This window comes from Phyllobates terribilis, unplaced genomic scaffold (genome assembly GCF_046119375.1).
Source record: "Phyllobates terribilis strain yellow unplaced genomic scaffold, ASM4611937v1 Scaffold_3__8_contigs__length_932513732, whole genome shotgun sequence".
NCBI lineage: Eukaryota > Metazoa > Chordata > Amphibia > Anura > Dendrobatidae > Phyllobates > Phyllobates terribilis.
In genome coordinates, this window is record NW_027362763.1 from 290,665,307 (window position 1) to 290,684,880 (window position 19,574).

Below are 19,574 nucleotides of genomic sequence, written 5' to 3' on the forward strand. Positions count from 1 at the left end.
TCGTTAATAACCTCCAACATCGGTAAGTACATACACCGTTTCACCCTTGTAAGACACATTTCCACAATTTTTTGTTTGCTTGCCATGCACGCAATCTCAATGAATATTTAGAACATTGAGCCTGAAACATGCTAGAATAAAAACAGATACATAGATAAACACACAGCACACTTCTATAAGAAAGAGTATTGCATACAATGGACAGAATTGCAGAAAGGATCCTTATGAACCACCACCAGCCTATCACATTCAGAGACACAGAATTAGTGTATGGGTATACTCCGCTAACTATAAAAATGGCAGTACAGGCTAAACCATCATTTGTATTTTGATTTATTCTTTTTAAATAAGAAAATAAAATAAATTGTTGATGATCCACCATTAAATATAAAAAATTACCAAATATTTTTGCATGAAATACCCTTAATATAAAAGAGTGACTTCAACACAAGAGAGACCTACGTAGCGTGCGCGAGATGAATGACGCTTCGTTGTTCTGGCTGCATGCACTGGTTTCATATCAGCAGTGACTGGAAACGCTATACTTCTCAGGAACACACATACTCGTTATTACTCTAAGACTTCCTTCTAAAAATATTACTATGTCAAGAGGAACCTAGAGAGCTAGTGCAATATCAGTATGTGGCTAACTTGGTACTGTCTGCAGTGGCATTATTAGGCCCAGGCAGCCAGGACACGTGAAGGGCATTCACCTATCTCCAGGGGCAGACATACCCCTGTGCAGTCGTAAAGGGGCCCGAGAGGTACGGGACCCACTACCACCTCCAAAATGGCAAGTATCTTCTGTCACAGACGCATAGTGAGGTGCATGACGTTGGACTATTGGACTGTAAAGGGCCCATACACTGTTCTAGCACAGAGGCCTTCTTTGTACTGTGTCCTCCCCTGTATCTGACCAATAGTGAGAGATAAGGCTGATAGTGAAGCCCCCCATATGCAATAAATTCATCTAAACTCTATGGGGACCTCCCAAATGAAGAAAGGGGCATGTTGAATTTCAGTTCCTGATCCTTTTGTTCTCATAAGGGATGGGCCACCGCCAGAGATGACTAGCAGTGCCTTTTTCCAATATCTCCATGCCTAGTCAAACCAAGCACGCACATTTGTAAAAGTGCACAATTAGGGAGTTTTCGTGGTGCAAATGTGGAGTAGGTAGATGTACTGCAGCATGAGGGTCGATATACAGTAAAAATGAAAAAGTGGATGCATTGAAAAAACAAAATGACAATAGAAGAGGTACGATATGGGTGTAGATGACTTAGACAAGGCATGCTGCAAACTTTGAATAAGCAACTTGCAGTTAAGATGATATTCCATGATGGACTAGGTCGGAAGAAGGGGATAGAGAGCGTGAATTGCTGCTCAAAGAGACATCACTCATGACTCACTGGATAAATTTAATAGACCTATGGACAAGACCTAATTAGGGTTGTGAGGCGCTAGAAAATGTTGGTATAATTCAGGGGTAATTCCAGTTTCTATAATTAAGACATATTTATTGCATTATGGATTTTTTCTGATCAATTCCTATTGGTTTTCTCTGCTTGTTGTCAACCACCAGGAACATCCGCTGTTTACTTAGAAGATGAAAAGCAATGAGGATCACACAGGTGCGTAGCGCTGAAAACTGTGCCGGAACGTTGCCAAGCCCTGTAACCTGTGTGACCCTAAATAAAGAATTCTTAGAAATTGTAGTTTTCTTAGTGGCCTAGCAAATGTTATTTATTACAGTATGGGCATTTTCCAGTTTATACTTCGACAAGAGAACCCGAGGATCTTTTTGCGCTAGTATAGACATGTGATCCATGCTTTGAAGCCTAGGTAAGCAGCACTTCAGTAAGCTGTGCTATAAAAGCCTGCAGATTTATTCACAATTTCACGGCTATACATATATATGGATTGTGGGTCGATTATATATACCAGGATTACTGAAAAGAGGCCACTGGTTGGATATTTCAAATGGTTTCTGCCTTTATTGCTAGACGTAACAAATTAAAGGGTAGTTCCATCATTTTAAGGGACGACATGTTTTGCCACATTTTGCCTACAGCGGCTGGAAATGTAATCCTGTCCGCAGATTCCGCCTCTGATGATATCAGATTACCAAGGGTGATAAAAGCTGGACCTGTGGCGATCAGCTGAACGCTGTGTCATCTTCTTTTTGAAAAGTTGCTGCCTTAATCGGACAATCGCTTTAGCACTTGGTTAAAGAGCCACTCTTCTAAAATCCTGGCACTTGAGAAAATATTTCTGATCATTAGGGTAGTAACTTGTTTTGAGACTTTTGTGTATATTTTTTTCTAAGTTCCTATGATTAATATTACATATATAATTAATCCCTAAAATTTAGTTGACAGTAGGGTCCAAAAATAAAAATTGAGCCTGAACATGTCAGCGTACATACTGCCAAAATATATGTATATAGGAGTTATAGTTTAACTGTACAGAAAATAGCAAAAACTGGAAGCTGAAGATGAACAAGGCAACACAACAAGGAGGGGACATACGGACAAAGACAGCGGTTAGTAAGTGCTAGTATAAAGATGGAGGAAAGTAACCACCTCCAAGGGAGATGTTAGGACTTGATGAAACAAATCACTTTAGGGATTAAGTTGATCTAGAAGCCACCACAGCCAGTTATTACATGAGGTTAATACATGCTTTTAACAGCAGGTATGACATTTTTTAGATGTCTTGTAGTAGCAAGACTCCCAAGACGTACACTACTCATGCATGACCTGTCCGCCCGTGAAGCTACACAAGAAAAGCTTGTGACTATATCCCCTGTGCCTTCACAGATGCCTGGTCAATGGTTCATGCACGTATGTTGTGGTAAAGAATTGAAACTCTCATGACCTTGGTAAATCCCGTGTCCCTGGCAGGACTACATCCTTGTGATCGGGACCCTTTAAGGGATGTTACCGACTTCCTCCCTGGTTCATTTTCTTGTGAGTTCACTTGGAGTAAGAATCTCACTTCATCATCTAGAGATTGCACGTCACTCTGTGTTGCTTGTGACCAGGGCCCTGATTTGGAAATTTGAATTGAAGGCAATTTCATGGGTGGCGCTAAGTTGTCCATTTTCACACGACCTGATGCTTGCAGGTTCTGAGAATTTGGCCTAGATGAGGGCTGCCAACTAGTAGATGCATCTTTGGTTACCAGGGGCACCTGCTGCTCGAGAACAGAAGGGTGCTGCTGCTTAGCTGGAAGGACAGGCGAATTACTAAGAGATCGCTGTTGAACCTGGGAGTGGGATCACACAAAGTTATACTATTACAACACAACATAAAAGAAAAACTCACAATGACAAATTAGGTAATTTAATGGAGCATGCACATCACATTCCTTAATGACTCTGGCATACAATGTATTTGTATGTTACTTTTACTTGGCTGAGTTTCTGTTAGCAATGGTTTCTTGTAACATGCAGTCATGTTAGGCTGGGGTTACTATGTAATGCCGCTCCCTGGAAAAGTACCTAGCAATCTTTGGCATACAATATTTAAAATCAACTAACTAGCGATTTGATAGGTAATCTCTGGTTTTCAAAGAATAAGCAACAAAAAAACTTAAGAAGCATGGCTGACAGATACCCATGGTTAAATTTTGCCCTTAATTACATCGAGTTTGAGGCACTGCAAAAACAATATGCTAATAAGGCAACCCGAATGATTTTCACAAAAAAAGACAACTTTTAATCTATTGTTAAAGAGCAGCTGCAATGTCTATTTTAGTAACGACTTGCAATCAATATACATTCTGAGAGTATCCTTTCTGATAACTCTACGTGGCATTAGTCTGTTATTACTGCTGTAAAATTAGGAATAATTGACAACTGGGATTTAATAGGGCATGTGTCCCTACACATTGATGCCAATGTCAGACGGTGGAGAGACACCCCCCACCTGGTAACACCCGTTCTCAGTTTATTCATAGATATTCAACAAAGGAACAGCACAATTGTTATATAAAGAGGTTTTCCAGGCACACACAATAAAAGATCTAGCTGTCCCTGTAACCTGTAATGAGTCCTTAAATGACCTTCATTTTACCTGCTCTTTCCTTTTTCGCTCACTGCAACCATCTTTGTGGTCTGTTATTATTAAGAATCTGAACTTTCCCTCTGTTCCTATAGACCATACATGTCAAACTCTGGCCATGGGCCAAATCTGGCCCGCAGGGCGGTTTTATTTGGCCCGCGACACCAGAACCACCACCCCTATGCGGGGCCGTTATTCTGTATGGAGGACTATGTGGGGCCCATTATACTGTATGGAGGACTATGAGGGGCCACTATACTGTACGAAGGACTATGTGGGGCTCATTATACTGTATGGAGGACTATGTGGTGCACATAATACTGTATGAGGACTATGTGGGGCCCATTATTCTGTATGGAGGACTATGTGGGCCATTATTCTGCATGGAGGACTATGTGGTGCACATAATACTGTATGGAGGACTATGTGGGGCCAATTATACTGTATGGAGGACAATGTGGGGCCCATTATACTGTAGGGAGGAGTATGTGGGGCCCATTATTCTGTATGGAGGACTATGTGGGGCCCATTATACTGTATGGAGGACTATGAGGGGCCACTATACTGTACGAAGGACTATGTGGGGCTCATTATACTGTATGGAGGACTATGTGGTGCACATAATACTGTATGAGGACTATGTGGGGCCCATTATTCTGTATGGAGGACTATGTGGGCCATTATTCTGCATGGAGGACTATGTGGTGCACATAATACTGTATGGAGGACTATGTGGGGCCGATTATACTGTATGGAGGACAATGTGGGGCCCATTATACTGTAGGGAGGAGTATGTGGGGCCCATTATTCTGTATGGAGGACTATGTGGGGCCCATTATACTGTATGGAGGACTATGTGGGGCCCATTATTCTGTATGGAGGACTATGTGGGGCCCATTATACTGTATGGAGGACTGTCTGAGGCCCATTACACTGTATACTGGTTGGCCCGCGACTTTGTCCAAGTTTTTAATTTTGGCCCTCTGTGTGTTTGAGTTTGACATTCTTGCTCTAGACTATATCTCCCAAGAAATAGTGCTCTCAAACTTTTCTGCCAGAAGAATCTGTCACACAGCTCAGTCACACCCAGCCCATGTGATCACCCACTCCCCACCTAGAAAGCACCATCCTGAGACTCCTACACAGTCTCAAGACACATATCTCGCTGCCCACTATTTCTTGCTACTAACACTCCCATTATTTCCTAGTTTTCACATACTAATATACAGTATATTTGCAGGAGAGCAAAGAGCCATATAATTGATAGATCTGTGCAACCTGCATTTTGCTTCTGCTCTCCCTCCCAGTCACTCGAGGATCACTGACCGCATCTTCCATTACATCACTATTCAGAACACACTGCTCTCAATGCTGCTGGCTGAGTTCTGGCGCCTGCATGAAGGCATGTGATGGTTCCGGAACAGAGCAGAATTTCAACAGCAAGTAAATGATGAAGTTTCTTAGTTTCCTATAGGATTTAAAATGCTTTAATATAATCTGTGTGCCTGGAAAACCCCTTTAATGGGGAATTCAAGTTTTTACTAAAAAAGACATGACAAGTGCTGACATAACCAATTTAAAAGTGTGAGGATAGAGCCACTCAGGCTGAGCTGGGGAGTGAGCTTCACAGTATTGCAGTAAATTGTGTGAGATTGCTCAATCTCAATATGATTTTCATGTGGGCGCATTAATAACAATGCTTTTTATATTATTATTATTATTTAGATCATTATTATGGCATTCTGAGTTAGTAGATGTGGATTCTCTGATCCGAACCCTCATCTATTAGCCACAACAGATAGGAAAAAGGTCTATCCCACTGAGTCAATGAAAGTTGAGTAATGTTCCATTACTCAGGTGGGGCAACGACACATTGCCACAAGGTTCCCTCATAATGTACAAGTGATCAATCGGGTTCATCTGTGATCAGACTGTTGTGAGTGACCCTTTTAAGATAAAATAACAATCTCTGCTAGTAAAGGGAGAGATGTTTTATGGGAAAAGTCAAAGGAAGTTTGGCCCGAAATATCGAAATTATGTATTATGCAGAAAATATTGAATATAAATTTTGAGCTAGCTCATAGCATGACACTGACTCTTTAAAACAAGGAACCATGTATTACATATAGAGAATTACTCCGAAATAAAATTATAAAACACTACTACATTAAGACTTTGCAACGTGAAATCTCCACAGGTTAACTATTAATATATCAAAATTATACTGAAAGTCAAACAATTCAAAAGAACATTAACATATAAACCTCGCACAATGGCCATAAATAAAAATTTAAAGTTGCTGACCCTATGCAAACTTTAGTGAACGGCAGAACTTTCTATGTAAATCCAGAAGCTATACCTCTTTTGCCCAGGCTGGTTTCTCTGCAGGGTTCAGCCCCTCCTTGTAATGATATAGGGGCTTCTTATCAGGTGGCCTTTGCTCCTGTTGACGCTGCTGCTGTTGCTGCTGCTGTTGCAGAGATACTAAATAATCTCGCTCATGCTGCAGTTGCCGTTGTAATCTTTCCGCCTGCCTTTGTTCTTCTAGCTGTTTGCGCTTATATTCCTTTAAAAAAAATGACAAAGTAAGACAAGTTACACAGGAGTCTATGGTAACGTAGAATATGAAGGAACATCCAGCCGGGGTAATGAGTGATGTCAGCAACCAGTGAGTGAACATTCAATGCCCTAATAAAGTGCGTCACATATAGTGGAGGTGATTTAAGCATATTAGGTCATCATGGAAGACAGTTCCAATTTGCAAAAAGACATGCAGCAATCAAATTTACAATCAATTTCTAATAACCCTTTTGAAAGTCGCTGCGACTGCTACGTGGGACCAGTTATCAAAATCTAAAACGTACTGATTTCAATTAAAAAATGTCATTAAAAACAGTCATTCTAGTCATGGGGGGATTCACAGTGACCTGTCATTAAATGATATTAAACAAATACTCCTTTTATCCACATTTCAAATTTATTTCTTTTAAACAGATGGCAAGTACAGGCCAGAAAAGAAAAGCAGCCTGGAAATAATACCTCATACACAAATAGGGTTATACAGATTGGTTATTAGTTATACAGTTATATGAAACAGTTTGGGCACCCCTATTAATCTTAAGCTTAATGTTTTATAAAAATTGGTGTTTTTGCAACAGCTATTTCAGTTTGATATATGTAATAACTGTTGGACACAGTAATGTTTCTGCCTTGAAATGAGGTTTATTGTACTAACAGAAAATGTGCAATCTGCATTCAAACAAAATTTGACAGGTGCATAAGTATGGGCACCTCACCAGAAAAGTGACATTAATATTTAGTAGATCCTCCTTTTGCAAAAATAACAGCCTCTAGTCGCTTCCTGTAGCTTTTAATGAGTTCCTGGATCCTGGATGAAGGTATTTTTGACTATTCCTCTTTACAAAACAATTCCAGTTCAGTTAAGAGTGATGGTCACCGAGCATGGACAGCCCTCTTCAAATGATCCCACAGATGTTCAATGATATTCAGGTCTGGGGACGGGGATGGCCATTCCAGAACATTGTAATTGTTCCTCTGCATGAATGCCTGAGTAGATTTGGAGCGGTGTTTTGGATCATTGTCTTGCTGAAAGATCCATCCCCTGCGTAACTTCAACTTTGTCACTGATTCTTGAACATTATTGTCAAGAATCTGCTGATACCGAGTGGAATCCATGCGTCCCTCAACTTTAACAAGATTCTCGGTGCCGGCATTGGCCACACAGCCCCAAAGCATGATGGAACCTCCACCAAATTTTACTGTGGGTAGCAAGTGTTTTTCTTGGAATGCTGTGTTTTTTTGCCGCCATGCATAACGCCTTTTTGTATGACCAAACAACTCAATCTTGGTTTCATCAGTCCACAGGACCTTCTTCCAAAAAGAAATTGGCTTCTCCAAATGTGCTTTTGCATACCTCAGCCGACTCTGCTTGTGGCGTGCTTGCAGAAACGGCTTCTTTCGCATCACTCTCCCATACAGCTTCTGCTTGTGCAAAGTGCGTTGTATAGTTGACCGATGCACAGTGACACCATCTGCAGCAAGTTGATGCTGCAGCTCTCTGGAGGTGGTCTGAGGATTGTCCTTGACTAATCTCACCATTCTTCTTCTCTGCCTTTCTGATGTTTTTCTTGGCCTGCCACTTCTGGCCTTAACAAGAACTGTCCCTGTGTTCTTCCATTTCCTTACTATGTTCCTCACAGTGGAAACTGACAGGTTAAATCTCTGAGACAGCTTTTTGTATCCTTCCGCTGAACAACTATGTTGAATAATCTTTGTTTTCAGATCATTTGACAGTTGTTTTGAGGAGCCCATGATGCCACTCTTCAGAGGAGATTCAAACAGGAGAACAACTTGCAAGTGGCCACTTTAAGTAGCTTTTCTCATGATTGCATACACCTGGCTATGAAGTTCAAAGCTCAATGAGGTTACAAAACCAAAAAAAGTGCTTTAGTACGTCAGTAAAAAGTAGGTAGGAGTATTTAAAACAAGAAAATGATAAGGGTGCCCATACTTATGCACCTGTCAAATTTTGTTTGAATGCAGATTGCACATTTTCTGTTAGTACAATAATCCTCATTTCAAGGCAGAAACATTACTGTGTCCAACAGTTATTACATATATCAAACTGAAATAGCTGTTGCAAAAACACCAATTTTTATAAAACATTAAGCTTAAGATTAATAGGGGTGCCCAAACGTTTTCATATAACTGTAAATATATCATATGCTTAACTGGGTATTCAACAGTAAAGTTAAAGGGGTATTCCCATCTCCAAGATCCTATTTCAATATGCAGTAGATGTAATAATAATAATATTAGCAAATACCTCCAACTAGAAATGTAGTATAGTTCTTCTGATTCACTATGCTGCTTACCCCATGTGCAGGCACTGCAGTAGCTTAGATATCCATGGTGATGACCATTAACCGCTAACTAACTGTCACTATATGAGTGGTCTTAACCATGGATACCTAAGCTACTGCAAAATTCCCTACACATGGGGTAAGCAACATAGCGACTGGAGGTATTAGCTAATATTATTATTATTACACCTACTACATATTAGGATAGGATCTTGGAGATTGGAATGCCCCTTTAAGCAAAATAAGAGCCCAGGAAAAGTAGCACAAGGTCTTCAACCATCTTATAGGAAAAGTTTGTGCAAAAGCCTATTTGGACAAAAAGAAGGACACTGCTGATCTATTACATTACAGCGCCCGCAGTAATAGAAAGCTTCACGACATGACACTGCAGACACAAATGCAAAGTCAACAGATCCGGCAAATCTGTTAGAACCTTGCTGTTAGGTTTTTTTTCCTTTGCTGGTCACATGACCTTGTTGGCCTATTTAATCCTGCTCCGCCCTTCTGGCTTTGCTGGACTTCATTGTATATCTACTTTCTAGCTAGCCTGTGCTCTGTATCTAACTCTGTTAGTTTGCTTGGTCTACGGACCTCTATGTTCTATCTATTTTGTTTGTTCGTCTGTCTGCTACTATTTCTGTTAGGAGGTGTCCCATATTCCTCCCAGTCCTTAGTACTTGTAGGGATTCCCTCCTCACATCTATAGGTCTCCGTACAGACTAGATTAGGACTTTAGCAGGTCTGATCGCAGGATCAGGTTCCCTGTTACATCGTAGGGATTCAGCTGAGTCTTATAGTAGGGACAGATCTCCTCTCTTTCCTTAGCTTTGGTAGCAGAACATAACAAAATCTTTCTACAGCTGACCATACACATTAGATATTTCACAGGATCCGCTGACCAACTAACGGATAGGACTAGCCCAACTGTTTCCAGAAATGTCAACTTATAAAGAATAATGATTGATTAGGTCAACATTAAAACCATCCAAGCATTTATAGCACATAGAAATAATAATGATGGCCATTGGCCAAATGGCTAACTATGGTATGTCATGGGCACGGCCACTTTACCTTATTCAGGTGAAATGTAAGTTCTACTTATTTACTTCAGTTTGACCTATTAAATTTAAGTATGTCAAAGTGAAATGTTATTTATTTATTTTTTTAAGTTTATGCTCTAGTTTGTTTTCTTATTTTCTTACCATAGAAATGATGTCTTTATTGTGTCTCAGAAAAGTTATGTCTGTATTTACTTTATGTCTGCTGAAATGAATTGGAGTAAACTTACAGAGTGAAATGTCATAGGTTATTAGTCTCCAGGCAAAGGGGGACACCTTCATTTCCTATACAAGTCTCCAGCAGATTGGTAGAGCAGTTTTCACCCTGCACACCTTCCAATGAGATAACTCTGATCATCTGTCCCAATCTATACAGCAAAGTTGGCAAGTGAGCTACAGAAAAATGTCAGTATAGTGTGACTGCTCTAGAGGCCGGTGTGAAAAATGGAATATCTTAAAGTACCGCTGATTGGTGAGTATAAGACTAGGGGCAGGTAACATGGATTAGTGATACCACTCTAGCATTGAAATAAAGTAAAAAACTCTGGAGTGGTGCTTTAAGATATTTTTTTTCTATTTATGTGGATAATGTCACTTCCTGATACATTACCTTTAACCATTTGAACAAAGTACAGTATAAACACAGAAATCAATATTTACTTATCGTAAAACAGATTTTTATCTGAGATTACTACATTTCTACAATGTCTTTATTGTGTCAAACCGTTTGCAGGTTGGAACTGCATCGGGCATTTGCAAAACTAGTTACCAATAATTACTATGTGAAGATCAATGTCATTTTCTGTAGCCACTTTGCCCTTCAAGGTGTCATTGTTACAGGCATAAAAACATACAAATGTCATGCAGTATGTCATGAGGGTGGCATGATTGACAAACACTTCTGCCATGCACACACATGGAGCGGACAAGCTGGGGCAGAGCATTACCAGAAGCAGGGCTTGTTCCTGCAGTAATTGCTGCTGCAAGATCTCTAATTGCCTCTGCTCTTCCTCTAGCTGTCGCCTGATGTACTCCTGGTAGGGACAGTGTTCGAAAGAGAGAGAAGTGAGAAAGCTAAAGGTTATGGGAACAGGACATTAGATAACACACAAAGAGAAACAATACAAATTAGTAAAAGCGCTAAGGCTATGTTCACATGTCCAGTAATCATCCTTTAGAACGCATCCAGCAGCAATCCGCTGATAAAGTTGTACAGACACAACTTTTTTGTCCTCCTGAAAAAAACTGATTTCAACTGGATCCGTTTTTCTCCTATTTGAAAAGGGTCCATTTTTGCTTATTGGAGGTGGAAAAATAAATATTTATCATATATTGCTGCACATGTGAACTTTCAACTATTTGAAACTGATCCAGTAAGTAAAAGACAGATCCTTTTCAGATAGGAGAACAACGGATGGCTATTTAACGGAACCGTTTTCCATAGACTTCAGTGTTAAAAAAACAAACAAAAACAGATCCAGTTGAAATCAGTTTTTTTTCAGAACAAAAAAGTTGGGTCTGTACAACTTTGTGAATGGATTACTACTAGATCCCTTCTCACTGATGATTACTGGACATGTGAACATAGCCTATAAGATCTAAAATAAGCAGAACAGAGTTACCCAAATAAAACAGGAAAGAAGTCCTAGTTCCCCATAGGTACAGGTATATGTAATATAGGCTAGGAAGCCTTAGACATTTTTATATTTACTGCTCAGCTTATACCTTCCATCTTTCTTCCTTGATTTCACCTTCTATCCTGATGTAATATCCATAGGGTCTAAATCGCTTTCCACGTTTCACAGATTTGTCCAATATTTAAACATTTTAGATTTATGTATTGGATCTTTTTTTTTATTTGATATGCAATCACTTCTTGTGTGTACGTTTAAAAGAATACTAAACCGAGGATGTAAAAATAAAAGAAAAAAACGGCAAAAAAAAAATAAAAATGATCTCAAAGTTTGTCAAGCTGCAAGATTTTCTACAAGCTACAGAAACAGTCAGTCCATCCACAGGGGTTAATTTCGACTGACAGACAAGAATCTATTTAGGAGGGCAGGTTTAACAATATTTTCACCCCTGCGGACAGTCATCATTTTGCATCCTATTGCCTTACAGCCAGACACAAAATTGTGACATGAAGGAGGGAAAAAAGGCTGATCTCCTGGAACACAAATAGAATGTTTTTGTCCAATTTCAAAAATAATATAGAGGGGAAAGGGGGATTTTATGGGAGAGATTGTGGAATTCTTTCCTGTGAATGTTCTATATTTAACGTTCCTTAAAAATGAATAAATGTTGTTCGAGGGGTTTTTATGTCATTTAGATTTGCTATTTATTTTCAATATGTAACCAGGGTTGTGTGTCCAAAACACTTTTGTATTCAGGTCACAGTGAAAAATTGTTTGAGAAATAAATATTTTTACTTAATTGTACATGAAAGTTTTCTAGTTGCAAAGAATTCAATTATCTTATCAGGAACTATCCCAAACGGGACTTTTTAAAACATATCAATTACAGTACTTCAAATAGCTGATGATCTTTGAAATGAAAAAAAGGTGGTTTTTGAATGAAAAAAACTCTGAATTATTCCTTTAAGTCCACGTTCACACGTAGAGTATTTGGTCAGTATTTTACATCAGTATGTGTAAGCCAAAATCAGGAGTGGGTGATAAATGCAGAAGTGGTGACGTGTTTCTATTAAACTTTTCCTCTAATTGTTCCTCACCTGGTTGGAATCACGTTTGAACGTGGCTTTAGGCCATGTGCCCACGTAGCGTTTTTACGGCCGCGAAAACGCTTGTAAAACCGTCTGCCATGCATAGCAATGTGAATTCGGATGTGCTGTGCACATGATGCGCTAATTAGCGCGCCGAATTCGCATTGCGTTGCAAAACGCAGCATGACCATTTCTACCGCGATTACGATGCAAATTCGCGGCCATTGAGGAACATTGAAACGCAGCAAACCCGCAGGTATATGTGGATTTGCTGCGTTTCAATACAATTCAATGGCCGCGAATTTGCAGCGTAATCGCGGTGCGTGTGGTACCCGGGATAAAGAGGAGACTACAGCTCCTCTTCATCCCGGCTACCACGCGGTGAAAAAAAGAAATAAAAAAGTTAAAAATAAAAAAAAAACCTGTATACTCACCTCTCCGGTCTCCTCCCGGCCGCGACCTCTCTCCTTGGTGTCCCGCGGTGTACTGCAGGACCTGCGGTGACGTCATTTGGTCAGCTGATGGTCACGCGACCGCTGACGTCAGCGGTCAGGTCATAGTCGCGTGACCATCAGCTGACTAAATGACGTCACCGCAGGTCCTTCCAGTACACCGCGGGACACCGAAGAGAGAGGACGTGGCCGGGAGAAGACCGGAGAGGTGAGTATACAGGTTTTTTTTATTTTTAACTTTTTAATTCTTTTTCTTTTACTATAGATGCTGCATTTAAGGCATCTAAGTTGGTCACACATTATAAATCCATGCCGGTTGCATGGATTTATATTGTGTGACCAACTTGTCAAGTACTTTTCCAAATGATCCTCAAAATCGCTTGGAAAAGTGCTTGAAAAAACGCATGCGAAAACGCATATAACAACGCTTCTTTCTGGCAGAAAAAATGCGTGTAAATCCGCATGCGTTTTTACTGCCAGAGAAAGGCAAAAACTCTCTGCATCAAATCTGCTACGTGGGCACATAGCCTCAGAGTATGTGCATATGTTTAGTGTTTGCAGCAAGATTGCTCCTACTGCAAAGACATAGTGTTGGCAGGAAAAATCCTACATAAAATACGCGCTTTTATCCATTTTGTTCCAGAGTTATTTCAATGGATGCAAAATGCTGCAAAAACGAGGGAAGAATTCACAGGCTGCAGATTTGAAAAAAACACTTTGAAGGTTCAAATCGGCAAGGAAAAAATAAGCAGCATGTGCTTGAGATTTCAGAAATCTCACTCACTTTGCTGGTGCTATAAAACTCGGCACTTTTTCAGCAGCAAACAGGCAAAGTGTGAACAAGCCCTTGGATTCAGAATTTTATCTACAATTCATGTTAATTTATTTCGTTCAAATACTAATGTATCCAATTAAAAAAAAACATAAAACCTTCTCATGTTCAGCCCTTCTTCGTTCCTCCTCTCTGCGCATTTGCTCCTCATAACGCCGACGCTGGTCTCTCTCTTGCTGTTTCCTCATCTCCTTCTCTCGCCTCTGCTGCTAAACAAAAAAAGGAAAATGTTAAAATACTACATAGTATTTTTTACCATAAAATGAATTTCTGTTCTGTACTTAAAGCAGCTGTCTGGTTATTTAGAATTGAGAGCCTATGTTTCTGACAGGTCTCGATAACAGATAAGTGATGGTCTGACTTTGGCATGACTAATTTAAAGAAACCAGAAAAACCTTTAATGGCAAAGATTACTTAGGACAAGAACAATTGCTCATGGCTGTAAAGGAATGAAAACATATAGAAATTATTATCATAGAATGTTAGAGTTGGAGGGGATCTCCAGGGTCATCGTGTCCAACCCCCTGCTCAATGCAGTGTTCACTAACCCATCTGAGACAGATGTCGGCCATATGTATACAATCATACTTTAGCGTGTCCTGTGTCAGTTTGTAAACAAAACACCATATGACACATGGCAATAAGGCAATTATATACAGTACAGACCAAAAGTTTGGACACACCTTCTCATTTAAATATTTTTCTGTATTTTCATGACTATGAAAATTGTACATTCACACTGAAGGCATCAAAACTATGAATTAACACATGTGGAATTATATACTTAACAAAAAAGTGTGAAACAACTGAAAATATGTCTTATATTCTAGGTTCTTCAAAGTAGCCACCTTTTGCTTTGATGACTGCTTTGCACACTCTTGGCATTCTCTTGATGAGTTTCAAGAGGTAGTCACCGGAAATGGTCTCCAAACAATCTTGAAGGAGATCCCAGAGATGCTTAGCACTTGTTGGCCCTTTTGCCTTCACTCTGCGGTCCAGCTCACCCCAAACCATCTCGATTGGGTTCAGGTCTGGTGACTGTGGAGGCCAGGTCATCTGGCGTAGCACCCCATCACTCTCGTTCTTGGTCAAATAGCCCTTACACAGCCTGGAGGTGTGTTTGGGGTCATTGTCCTGTTGAAAAATAAATGATGGTCCAACTAAACGCAAACCGGATGGAATAGCATGCCGCTGCAAGATGCTGTGGTAGCCATGCTGGTTCAGTATGCCTTCAATTTTGAATAAATCCCCAACAGTGTCACCAGCAAAGCACCCCCACACCATCACACCTCCTCCTCCATGCTTCACGGTGGGAACCAGGCATGTAGAGTGCATCCGTTCACCTTTTCTGCGTCGCACAAAGACACGGTGGTTGGAACCAAAGATCTCAAATTTGGACTCATCAGACCAAAGCACAGATTTCCACTGGTCTAATGTCCATTCCTTGTGTTCTTTAGCCCAAACAAGTCTCTTCTCCTTGTTGCCTGTCCTTAGCAGTGGTTTCCTAGCAGCTATTTTACCATGAAGGCCTGCTGCACAAAGTCTCCTCTTAACAGCTGTTGTAGAGATGTGTCTGTTGCTAGAACTCAGTGTGGCATTGACCTGGTCTCTAATCTGAGCTGCTGTTAACCTGCGATTTCTGAGGCTGGTGACTCAGATAAACTTATCCTCAGAAGCAGAGGTGACTCTTGGTCTTCCTTTCCTGGGGTGGTCCTCATGTGAGCCAGTTTCTTTGTAGCACTTGATGGTTTTTGCAACTGCACTTGGGGACACATTCAAAGTTTGCCCAATTTTTTGGACTGACAGACCTTCATTTCTTAAAGTAATGATGGCCACTCGTTTTACTTTACTTAGCGGCTTTTTTCTTGCCATAATACAAATTCTAACAGTCTATTCAGTAGGACTATCAGCTGTGTATCCACCTGACTTCTGCACAACACAACTGATGGTCCCAACCCCATTTATAAGGCAAGAAATCCCACTTATTAAACCTGACAGGGCACACCTGTGAAGTGAAAACCATTTCCGGTGACTACCTCTTGAAGCTCATCAAGAGAATGCCAAGAGTGTGCAAAGCAGTCATCAAAGCAAAAGGTGGCTACTTTGAAGAACCTAGAATATAAGACATATTTTCAGTTGTTTCACACTTTTTTGTTAAGTATATAATTCCACATGTGTTAATTCATAGTTTTGATGCCTTCAGTGTGAATGTACAATTTTCAAAGTCATGAAAAAAAGAAAAATCTTTAAATGAGAATGTGTGTCCAAACTTTTGGTCTGTACTGTTTGTGGGCCAATATTGGGGGAATTGATACCCAATTGTTCATACTGTAGAGAGCGCTCTGACCTGCACTCACCAGCTGGAGTGTGGGGATTGAGGGAGAACAACTCCTCGCCATCCACTCATCAATGTAGCGGTGCGCATCTCCTACTACACTCATAGTCAGCGCCAATATCAAAGCACTGTACAGGAATGTGCGGAGTGATGTGAGTGGTACCAAGCGGGTGTGAGGTGGGGCAACGTCTCATCCCAACTCACTTCATTGTGCTCAGCAGTGTAGTGGAGAGTGTCTGCCCTACACTAACCAGGCCAGTGGGAAACACGCGAAGGATCCTCCTTTGTTGATTATTCCTGGATATTTTGTGTATTCGAAATACCTAAAGCCTTTGCATTACAATCTTTTATTCCCGATTCCACTAAGTAATTTTTGTGAACATGGATATAGTTATTTACTTTAAGGGCAGAGACAAAGTAATGAACTAAAACTAAATGTCAATATGAATAAATGCCTAAGGATAGTTAATTAGCAAATCACAATCATTTTGTTTAGGGAGGTAATCACAATAGAATTCATATGGCTGCTGCCTTGTTTCACTAAGAGAAGCCAGTCCTAGAATGTTAGGACAGGTGCCTGTGAAATCCTAAAAACATGATCTCTTGGTGGGCCACGAGGACTGGAGTAGAGGAACACTGCTGTAGAAGATGATTTCCTTGTATTCTGGTGGCTATTGCAATTTAGTTTTTAATTGTCCTTGAATGGTAGCCCTGATTCAATAGAGGTCCGAGTCCATCAAGAAGTGTGACTCCATCTGTGGGGTTGAAACATATCTAATAGCTTGAGTATAGACAATATATAAATATTTTGGACGAAAACTGCCCCATCTGAGGAATATTGAACGGCCAATTGAGTACTGGTACAGGAATGTCTCTATTTTATTGTTCTCCATTTTGATGATGGTATTTAAAATGTTTATTTCAGTACAGGAGTAGATGAGTGTTAAAAGGGCTGTGCCACCATAAAGAATACATTTAACAAAGCAGAGAACGTGGAAATAAATGTTTTTGAAATTTACAGTTATTAAAAATTATGCTCCGTTTAAAAGATAACAACCTTTGAATTGATCCTGAAGGGAACAGAAGGAAACAGGATACCCATGCAAAGTAAACAATGTTTCTGTTTGTTTTCACTCTCTCTCCTATAGTCCTCCACTTTCTACTAACCCCCCTAATCCCTACACCTAGTAATGAACTCTTCATCTCTCCCTCCATGCTCCCTATTCTTCTCACCTCCTCCTCAGAACTATTCCTCAATATTCAATCCTGTGTCTCCAAACACAGACAGCCACCTCACGGCCTCTCCTGGTCCCACCTGCTAACACTCTCCCTGCTCCTTCTGACTGCTAGCGATATCTCCCCAAATCCTGTCCCTCCTCAGCACATCCCAACAATCACTTCCGCCTCCTATCCACAATCTGTCACAAACTCTCGCAACCTTTCTAACCTTATATCCCCATCCGCCCAGCACCTGCTACCCCAGTCCCACTAACAGGAGCTCTATGGAACGCTCCGTGTGCAACAAACTTTCCTACATGCATTATCTTTTCATTACTAACAAACTCTCCTTCCTCGGCATCACCGAAACCTGGCTCACCCCTCTGCCACGGCTTCCCCAGCTGCACTTTCGTACGGTGGATTCCATCTTTGTCACACACCCCGCTCCAATGGCAAGCATGGTGGAAGAGTAGGGTTTCTCCGGTCATATTACTGCTCCTTCACCCATATCCCACTGCCACCCTCCATTACTCCCCCCTCTTTTGAGGTGCACTGTGTGCGCATCTACTCCTCCCCAACCTCCAACTGGCTGTCGTTTACCATCCCACAGGACCAGCCACCACCTTCTTTGACCACTTCACCACCTGGATGCTTCATTTCCGTTCCGCTGACATCCCAACTATCATCATGGGTGACTTCAGCATCCCTATTGACAGTTTCCACTCATCTGTCTCCAAGCTTCTATCCCTCACTTCCTCCTTCAGCCTTGCGCAATGGTCTTCCACCCCCACTCACACAGATCTGGGTGAGATCGTTCTGCTTCATATGTGAACGGTCAGACCTGTGTGAGCGTGGGAAGCGTCTGTCTGCAACTGCGCTCACACAGCTCTGACCTCACACATGTGAAGCAGAATGATCTCCCCCAGATGTCAGACCTGTGTGAGCGAAGGGGAGGGTCTCACATATGTTGTGCACACTAGGCGTGGGGGAACTATTTTTTTTATGATGACAGGAACTGCGCATGCTCGGTTAGCTGATTGGCCATTAGGATGGACGGATAAAGCTTGCAGACGGAATAACGCCAGGGGGCCTATTTCAGAAGATGAAAGGTTGATATATTTTGACCGGAGCATAATTTTTTAACAACTGTAAATTACAAAAAAAATGATTTCCACGTTTTCTGATAAGATTAAATGTATTCTTTATGGTGGCACAACCCCTTTAAGTTGATGATGGGATGAAACGGATAGTGTTCATGGAACGTCTTTAGCTGTTGCTCAGACTCCGTCCAGATGATTAATATATCAATGTAACGGTAACAGACCAGAGGGCCTGATGGGACAGAAGGACAAGATATCACATTCAAGCTAGGCCATGAAAAAATGTGAACATTGTGGTGCCATTTTTCTTCCCATCTCCATACCATTCTGCTGTGAATATATGTGAATGTGAATTCTGCTGTGAATATATGTTGTTACCAAAAGCAAAGCAATTATGGGTAATTTTGGAAGTTTCACCACAGAATTTTCCATGAAGATTTTGCAGGCATTTTATCAATCCAGGTGTGGGATTAGAGTATTAAGATTCAATATATATGGCGGCTTGGATGGTTCCTTCTCGTAGAGGACCTTTTGCTGTTAGTTTAATAGGTCAGTTGTGTCCTGATGTAGCTGGGTGTATCCTTCCTTAGGCGTTTAAAAACACCTTCTTCCCCTCCAAAAACTAAGTGAGTAAGGGTGCACACACAAATGATTTGTTGTCCTGGATATCCAGATTTGTGGATTTTGGGATGTAAAATGTCCCTATTCTTGGATTTTCTGGTATCAGGTCATCAGTTGTTATGGACCCATCAGGTAGATAAGAGACCAACTATTTTAGTTCCTTGTATACTTCCTGTGTAGGGTCAGATGCCATTTTTGTGTAGTAGGCGTGTGTCAATTCGTTGTCTGATGTGTTTTTCATGACTATTGCACCACTCTTGTCTGCTGGTGTAATGATGATTTCTTTGTT

The 19,574-nt window shown here is 40.8% G+C and overlaps 1 protein-coding gene across 15 annotated transcripts in view; it reads right to left on the bottom strand.

Moving 5' to 3' along the window:
* TNIK (TRAF2 and NCK interacting kinase) overlaps positions 1-19,574 on the bottom strand; it is a 330,725-nt gene that overhangs the window by 57,826 nt on the left and 253,325 nt on the right. For 6 of the 15 annotated variants that reach the window (XM_073674894.1, XM_073674888.1, XM_073674891.1 and 3 more), the window contains exons 13-16: positions 14,110-14,220; positions 10,953-11,039; positions 6,424-6,630; positions 2,878-3,267 (exon numbers count right to left, since the gene is read on the bottom strand). In XM_073674894.1, the coding sequence (XP_073530995.1) occupies positions 2,878-3,267; positions 6,424-6,630; positions 10,953-11,039; positions 14,110-14,220 (795 nt within the window). The remainder of the gene's footprint in view (positions 1-2,877; positions 3,268-6,423; positions 6,631-10,952; positions 11,040-14,109; positions 14,221-19,574) is intronic. The other 9 variants (XM_073674899.1, XM_073674898.1, XM_073674896.1 and 6 more) reach the window with 5 other exon arrangements.